The sequence below is a fragment of the Condylura cristata genome, unplaced genomic scaffold (assembly GCF_000260355.1).
Source record: "Condylura cristata isolate star-nosed mole 26May11 unplaced genomic scaffold, ConCri1.0 scaffold00024, whole genome shotgun sequence".
Lineage (NCBI taxonomy): Eukaryota > Metazoa > Chordata > Mammalia > Eulipotyphla > Talpidae > Condylura > Condylura cristata.
Genome location: NW_004567125.1, coordinates 26,306,992 through 26,316,052, shown reverse-complemented (window position 1 = coordinate 26,316,052; position 9,061 = coordinate 26,306,992). Strand labels below are relative to the sequence as shown.

Genomic DNA, 9,061 nt, shown 5'->3' with positions numbered 1-9,061 from the left:
ACAAAGTACACTGCTGAGGGGAGCAGCGGGTGGGTCAGGAGAGGTCTGCCACACCATGTGGTCACTTCCGGGGCAGGCAGGAATCGAACTCATGCGGAAGTGGCTTTAGATTCTCAGTGCTGTGCTTTAACCGGCTGCGCCACCAGGGAGGGCCATTTTTGGAGAATAATTTAATAATTTTAATAATTTAGTTAGACCAGTAGACAGAGGTGTAAATGCTCTGTCCCCCAACCATTAGCCCTCTGGGCTTCGACTTAGAGGGACTGTCACACATAATTACAAGGAGACACAAAGCTATTCATCAGTGCCCAATCTGTAACAGCAGAAGAGCAAAAACAGACAACCTTTTCTATCTCATATCCCATCCTGTCCGTCATCTCTCATGAGCTATCTTCATTCATTTATTCTTTAGCTGACCTCACCATTATTAAGCACTCACACCGAACTTAATATCATGCCAGGCAGGGAGTCATGCAGTTATATGTGCAGCTGCCCTACTGAAACCTGGTCTCTTTACACCTTCAGGAGGCCCTTCCTGACCTTCCTCTAGGTCCCTGTTAAAGGACTAATCAGTATGCCCCTGTTAAAGGACTAATCAGTACTCCATTATACTTCATTTATATTTGTAGGTGACTATTAGTGAATAAAGTAAAAGCTGTATTCCCAAATTTAAAAAAAAAACTTTTTTTTTCATGGTGAGCACCTTTAAGGTTCCTATCCAAATACTTTTAGCACATCTCAATGAATTTCTTCTTTACACAAGGCTATCAAAGATTCAAAGTCAATAATTTTCTTTTCTGTTAATGAAGGAAAATTCCTATATTAACCACAAACATCTGAAGTTGCAGTATTACTTTTAGATACATAACATTTTATATGAAAGTACACACAGAAGTAAAAATAGGTGAAGTATGCCTACTACCTAAAAATATCATCCCTAGTAAAGTCTAAAGAATAAAATCAAATACATAGGCACATAAATCTTTATTTGTTAAAAAGTTATTTGCATGCTGTGAGTTGAGAAAATATTTTCCCATAAAAGTCTTAATAAATCTGGGTCCTCCATGGTGGCACAGCAGGTTAAAGCACAGCACTAAGAAGCTAAAGCCACTTCAGCATGTGTTCGATCCCTGCCCCAGAGGTGACCCACATGGCACAGCAGACCTCTCCTGACTCGCCCGCTGCTCCCCTCAGCAGTGTACTTCGTCAGTCTGCCTGTTCTGTTCCCCACTCTGTCTCTGGTGAATTCTCTCACTGGCCCTGCACCTCTGTCCTGCACCCCAGTCCTGTATACATAAATAATCTTTTTTAAAAAGTCTTAATAAATCTAGTATATTTTTAGATCTCATTTGTGCTACACTCTGTATTATCTTTCCTCATAATTATATCTACATAAAAGCAAGACACAAAGACTTAAATCCTTTGAGTATTAAATGCAAGACTATAAAAATAGCTTACTAAGTTACTCTTCCACCTAATTCGTCCACCTAATTCTATTTATAAGCTAAAAAGTAAAAAATGCAATGATCACCATTTGGAAAATACTAAAAATTTATAGGATACACAGTTTTACTAAGCTTAAGAAGATATGTTGATTCAAATAGGCTACTGATTTTATTTTATAAAATCCAAGATAATTTCTAATGATAGTTCCTTGTCCAAAAATATAACAAGACCACTAGCTAGGATAATTACTATAGTATTTTGGAGACACAGGGGAACTCTTTCAGAAATGAATTACATTAAGTCTTTTAGACACAGAAAAACTTTAAAATCATGGTTGTAAAAGACAAAAGTAACAGTGATCTAATCTGATTTCAACTGTATCAACTATTTGTGGTTCTCAAAGATAAAGAAAAACCTCACAATGAGGAGCTCTCAAAGGAAGGTAAAATAGTCTCATAGAGCAAAAAGCAATGTTTATAATGAACAGTAATATAAGTTTATAAAATTGTTTAACAGAGCTTATAATACCCACAATGAAAATAACCAACTACGGTAGCTTTGATTTAGAAGAGGTCTCACATATCATATTTTGATAATCTAAATTCTTTGGCAAAAAGTGAGGAAGAAATGTATCATCATGTTTCACACAAAATATTAAAGTGTCAGTGCCAAGACCAGCACACGGGTCTTATGACTTCAGACCAGTGCTCTTTCTACTAAAGTACTATAGAAGTGAGGTCCTAAATCTTTTTCTCAAATCTACTTTTCTTAGAGAAATGGTTGAATTTTTTTAGACTCTTTGGGTAGAAAATATTTCTTAAAAGAGATACAGAGATGTCAATTTTCAAAGAAAAGATGGATAAATATATTCAAATTAAGAACTGTTACTCATCAAGCAATACCTGAAAGACTTTAGAAACTGGAAGACTTTAAAGATTGGGAAACACAACAAAAACAAAAGGACTATTGTCAAGAATATATACAGAGAATAAAGAGGTTAGGATCACCTTACTCCTTAAAAACAAGTTGGCTTTTTTCTTTAAATTGCTCACGGAAACTCAGATGATCTCCAATATAGACCCAAGACTTTCCCAAGGAGAACTTGAAGAAAGCTGCTAAGGGAAAGCAATGGGAAGAAACAAAGGGGAATAGAATGGGCTGGAGAGTCAGCAATCCACAGCAAGAGGGACACTCCAGGGCACTATGAATTTCCTTGGGAGAACTTCTCAGAAAGGGAATGAAATCATGCAGTCATGCATGGGCATGGGTCTAACCTGGGCCACTGGGAACTGTGAGACAGAGATGGTCAAGGAAGTTCCCCCTGTCTGGCACTTTTCTGAGGTAAGAGATCAAAGTGTGACTGGGCCAAGCTCCATCGTAGGCCCAATAGCAGAGAGAGGGACTGGTGAGTGATCTCACTAATCCCTTGGAAAGTGTCACAGGAACATGCAGAGCTTGCAGCCCAGCTGAAGCAGGCCTGTGAAGCTTACCATCAGGTCCCTCACAAGCAGAAGTGGAGATGGAGCAGCAATAGCCTGTGTCCCACATACAAAGCAGAGCACACACCCCACATGAGCAACTCCTATCTGCCAAGCCCAACTAAGTTCCAGAGCATGAGCTCTATTAACCAGAGTAGCTCTCTTACCAGGAGACTCAAGCTTCCTAGATTATGACCCATTAGCAGAACAGAGTAGCAGGGAGGAGTGGTAGAAAGTTAAAACAACTAAAACACCTAACAGTTTCCTGTGAAGAGTAAGGGCAGGAGGCAGAAGAGACTAACTTTAGTTCTTAATCTGAGATGGATTATTTAAGACCTGGACAAGCTTCCAACATTTCCACTAAGATCAAGAACAAAACATGAATGTCCACTATCAACACTATTGCTCAACACAGTGTTGGAAGTCTTGTCAAAGCAGTTAGGCAAGAAAAAAGATTAAAAAAAGAATCCAACTGGAAATACACAATTTCTAGTTGCATTCTATATACAATGTATCAGAAGAAAGGAAAATAATCCCATTTATAATTACACGAAAAAGAATGAAATATCTGGGAGTAAATTTAGTGAAGGAAGTAAAGTACCCATATATTGAAAACTATAAACTCTATTAAAATAAATAAAAGAAAAAAGAAATGGAAAGCTATCCCATTCTTGTGGATCAAAAGAACAACCATCCTTCAAATATCCATATTACATGCAGCAACTTGTAGGTTCAGTGCAATACCTATCAAAACCCTAATGAACTTTTTCATTAGGAAATTGAACAGTTATAAAATTTACCTGGTACCACAATAGACCCAAAAAAGATACAGCAATCTTTAAAGAAAAGAAGAAAACTGGAGGTATCCCATGGCCTAATTTCAAAACAATATTTCACATCAATATTAATCAATATAATATGTTATCAGAACAAAGCAGAAACTCAAACCAAAGGAATAGAATAGAAAGCCCAGAGATAAACCCACACAACTACGGACAGCCAATCAATGACAAAGGAGCCGTGGCCATGCAATGGAGAAAAGAAAGCTTCTTTAACAAATGGTATTGGGAAACATGAAGAGCCAAAAATATAACAATGGGTAAGTTTTAGCAACATAGTTAAGTAAGTATGTGAGCTTTTAAATATTACGTGTCTTTTAATAAAGTTTTAAAAATCTAAAATAAAACAATTCCCAGTGAATATGGATTAAGGGTGGCAGTTACCTCAGGTCAATGGAAACAGGGTATGGTGTGGAGTCTTAAAATCAGGCAAAATCAGATTACTGTAAATAACCTAGGTTTGTTTGGAGTAATTGATTCATAAAATATATCATGAAACTAAACTATGCCTAATCCAAATTCTGTACATCTATGATTAATTTTTTTTAATTGTGAGTTGCATGTTAATTATGTTTTTCACAAACTTTATATAGCAAGTATTATTTGTTGTATGTATAATAATACATCTTGTAATACCAATATTGTTCAAGAATAGTAGTCCTACTTCCTTGCCAAGAAAGTATTTCCTATTTTCATAAGTATATTTCATATATTCTGTCTCTGAAAAGATATACCATAGTTGACTTTAGTCATACTACTTAACATTTTCCGAACAATTAGCCAAGAGCCAAAAAAAAAAAAGCTCCCTGTATTAAATCATTTAAAAAGATATTATTACCTCTAATAGTTCCTAGTACTTTATTCAGAAAAGGAACTAACCTGTTAGACAAAGGCTAAAATCACCTGCCCACCTGTTGTGGCTGAGGGAAGCAGTGATGGGTGTGGGCACCACAGTCTGTAATCCTTCTCCTTCTATCTCTGTACCAACAAGACAGATGAGCTGCAGGTCTGGTAATCCCACACAGTTTACTTCATGCCAACTTTTACCTGAAAAAGCACCATTGAATGGACAATAAGGTTTATCAAAAATAAAAGACAAAAACTTCAAACTACTAGATACTCAGGTGAGTAAACCACTCATAGCATTACCTTCTCTTTTATAATGTTTTGTTACCCTGTAATTTCCAATGTAAACAAAAAAAAATACAAAATTGACAGAAAAAAATTCACTGAATTAACAGAAATACACAAATATTATTATTACTATGTCAACAATCTACATATCCCAACCCAATTCCTCCCTCCCCACCACAGACCCAATAACAAAACAATATAAATAAGTAACTTACTCTCCATGAGGTCCAGGTAAACCAAGAATGCTATATAAACTTGGGTGGCATCTCCTATATCTAATTCCATCATTTCTAAATACTGAAAATCAAAATGTAATTGTCAAATGGAGAAGAAAGAACCTCTTAATATTTTCTTTCACTCAATCAACAACTATTCATTAAATACATAGAACATACATATCCCTTATAGGTAAAGTGGGAGTTATAAGGCAGTTAAGATCTAACTCCTGTCTCTAAAACCTTGCAACTGTTAGGCAAGTAACAGTATATGACAGAAAGTGACAAAACCAAGTTAATAAAATAAGAACAGGACACAACAGGTCAGGGGAGCTCCCTTCAATAGCTGGGGTGGTGCATGTCTCATAGCAGAGGTGGCTTTCAAGTTGGGCGCGGAAAGGCAGGTATCATTTAAGCAAATGGAGAAGGTAAAATAACAGTGTAAAAAATCACACAAAGAGGGGAATATGCTACCCATATTTAAAGGCCTATACAGAAATTATCTGCCAGCAGTAGAGACATTTCTAAACAAGATTTTTGTTGGGACTTGTTACTGGACTCTTACTTGCATGTGGACAAAGTCTGCCGGACTACCACTCCGGTTCTTTCCCCACTTCTTATTCAAGACTAAGGAGTGATTTGGTGTTAGTTTTTTTTTTTTTTTTAAAGGGTCAATAAAATTGCTGCTATTAGGAACATTCTCCCTGGGCATTGCCCTGAAGTCTTCCAGTTGTGTTTGTGGCAAGGAGGATAAGTAGGGCTAAAGCAAAAGTAAGGCAGTAGCAGTCACACTGTCCCATCAGCTTTGTAAGTGAGCAGGTGCACAACAAAAGTACTATTACCCTCGTCAAACCTCAGTTGTGTTTGAAAATGGTAATTAGATGCAAGGTCTTGAAGGTGAAGCCTAAAGTTTGAATTTTACCCATAGTGAAATGGTGCTTGAAGATGGTAAATCTGATACCATGTACAGATAGACCCAATTAATTTTCAAGTGAAATAAAAAAAAAAATGCAAATCTAGAAAATCAAACACCCATTATTATTTCTACTTCTTTTTAAAAAATCAACTAGATTCTTCAAGATGAAAAATCAAAAAGGAAGATAGGATCTAAAAGCCTTCAAAGAGGAAAAAAATCTGCTAGTTCGAAAAATGAATAGTACCACCAAACTCCATAAAGTTTTAAAAACTTGTTAGTGTTGTTTCACTTGTTGCATATAAAACACTTACTATATGTCAAGTGCTTTACAAATTTCAACTGATTACAACCTGCAGCAATCCTCTGTGGTATTATTATAGTCTCCATTTTACAGATAAAGAAAATGGGGCAACACTTTCCCCAGAACCATTCAATTTCAGGCAGTCTGACTTTGAGTTGACACTACTAACCACTATGTTGCTTCTCTGTTTTAGGCTTTTCTTTTATGACACTTAATAACCTCTCATGTTGTTGCTGGCATTTCTCAACTTGAGGGGGGATACTGGAACAGAGCAGAAGATAAAAATAAGCAAGATGAAAGGTGAACTCATATCCAGCTTACACCTTCAAAAGTTCCCTTTATTGTACAGTGTCTAGATCATTATCTGAAATAATGTTCTTTAATAAAAAAAAAACTGCAATTCTACTGAGATTCCTACAAATGCCATCTTCATTCATTATTCTTTTCTTGGACAATTACTGGCACAAGGCAGTAATCTGCCAAGTAGAACTGTCTTGCAGTTCACGCAGAATGATATATATCCACAAAGTGAGTAGTTGGGCTTTGGGGAAAAACCTGTTCAAACTTTGCAAGAAATTAGAAAAATTAGGCACTTGGGTAAAACCAAGACACACACACGCTGGGTCTAAGGCTAAACATAAGCTGTGTCTAAACCTTTATCTTTACGGACTCCTAGATCTTAACTGTGGCCCACGCTGCACCGCGTGTTCACTGCGAAGATTCAATGTGCCATCCAGAAACCGCCCGAAACAGCAAAACTAAATATTAGTGGTTATTATTAGCCTCTGGTTTGAGAGACGCTGGTTTAGTTTTCTGTCCTCTGATTAAGAACAGTTCGGGCGGAGAGTGTCAGGGTAGGGCGGAGATGGTTCAACTCTTTTAAACAAACAAAAACAACACAGCGATCCGGCCCGGCTGCGGGGTCGAGAGCCCGGCTGAGACCGCGGCCCAGCGCTCCTTCTGGGGGTGGAGTCTGGCCGGCCCCCGGCTCCTCTCACGCTTGCTGACCTTAGGGTGGGTGCCCATCCAGGCGTCCTCTGGGGCCCAGGACTGGGCGCCGTCGCCGCCGCCGCTGCGAGCGCCTCCAGAGTCCAGACCACTGCCGCCTGGGGTGGGCTCGGAGTCGCCGTGCTCCGCCATGCTGGCACCGCTGTGGTGCACCGCGCCCCGCGCCCGGCCAGAAGCAGGGAGCGCGCGTCTGGGTTCCGCTTCCCCGCCGCAGAGAGGCGGGAGGGCTCAAATCCCTGGAGCAAAGTTAGCGCATCCCCAAGTGGCTAGCACCTGCGCGAACGCTCGCTGGTGTCTTTCTTTATCTAAGTCTAGACAGATACCAGCATGAAGAAGGCTCAAGGGTACGCAGGAGCCCTTAACTCCCTTCAGTGGTGCTTTTTACAAGTTTGTCGAGAAGGTGGCGCATCGTGTAAAGCCTCTTTGCCTCCAGCATGGGGCTCAAGTCTCCAATTCCTGGTAAAAGGAAAGGCTTCGTTCAATCCCCTATCATGTAAGTTTAAAGTTTGGAACTGGGTGCGATCTTTATTTAAGAAAGGAGGAAGAAGAAAAACCAGACTGCCAAGAACCATACTTTTAGGGTGCCCCCACCTCAGGATTACGAAGCAAGAGTCAATTGTATTGCTGAATGGGTCTTTCACAAGTAGGTTGCAAACCAGCAGAAGCATATGACTTGGACATCAAGGTGAGGAGACAGGCAAAGTCGGACATTTTAAACAGTTTTGGATTCATTGTGAGTGAAATGGGAGACACTATAAGTACCTGTTATATTTTATTAATATCCCTCCGACTGATGTGTTGAGAACATACCTTAAGGGCAAGGGTAGAAGGGACTGTGAGGAGCCTTTTGTAACAATGAAGGCAAGAAATGACTTTCAAGATTCAAAGTTCCAGGCAAGACTAGCAGATTAACACACTCTTCTAGCCTATACCCCAGCAGGAAGTATCTATAAAACTTGCCCGTAATACAAACAGCAATGACCTATTGTGCTGGAATATGAACAGTGCAGGTTGTCTTTGTAGACAGGACAGATTTGCTTGAAGAGGGCAGATGGGAAAGTATCCAAGAAAATACCGCCCTCTTTGGGGGGGGGCAGTCAACTTGAGTATAAGTGGGGTCAAGGAAACAGACTTAGTATTAGGTGCTTGTGTGAAAGCTCTGTCTTATTTGTGAACCATAATGTGAAGTCAGGTAACTTTGAATGGTGGAAAGATGAGAAAATCCTAGAAGGAGGCCAGAGCTAACGAGGGTATCTCCAAATGCTCTCTACTCATATCTCCATCAGATCTTAAAACATCAGACACAGAATCACACCTGTTCAGTTTAAAACAAAAGATCTCAACTTAGATGAGAGTTATCCCCCCAAGAAACAGACTTTGCAGTTCAAATCCAGCCAAGACAAAAATACCTACTAATGTAAAGAAAATGATTCTCATCATAGAAAAATAGAATCTAGAACAAACTTATCATTCATAAAATTCAAGATCTTACTCAAAATTATTGACATATCAAAATAAAAAAAATGGATCACATTTTCAAAATCTACATCAGATGTTGAAACTGATACATAAGGATTTTTAAATGTCTTTTTAAAAAAAAAAAGATTTATTTATTTGTACATACAGAACTGGGGTACAGGCCAGAGGCTCATCGGTGGTGAGAGGCTTCACCAGAGACACAGTGGGGAACAGAACAGGCAGATCGACAATGTACACTGCTGAGG

At 38.8% G+C, this 9,061-nt stretch overlaps 1 protein-coding gene across 1 annotated transcript in view; it reads right to left on the bottom strand.

Annotated features, from left to right (window-relative positions):
• TSEN15 (TSEN15 tRNA splicing endonuclease subunit) overlaps positions 1-7,508 on the bottom strand; it is a 21,667-nt gene extending 14,159 nt beyond the window's left edge. The window contains exons 1-3 of the mRNA XM_004688565.2: positions 7,338-7,508; positions 5,113-5,194; positions 4,675-4,810 (exon numbers count right to left, since the gene is read on the bottom strand). Coding sequence (XP_004688622.1) covers positions 4,675-4,810; positions 5,113-5,194; positions 7,338-7,469 — 350 coding nt within the window. The 5' untranslated portion in view covers positions 7,470-7,508. The remainder of the gene's footprint in view (positions 1-4,674; positions 4,811-5,112; positions 5,195-7,337) is intronic.
• Between the last annotated feature and the right edge of the window lie 1,553 nt (positions 7,509-9,061).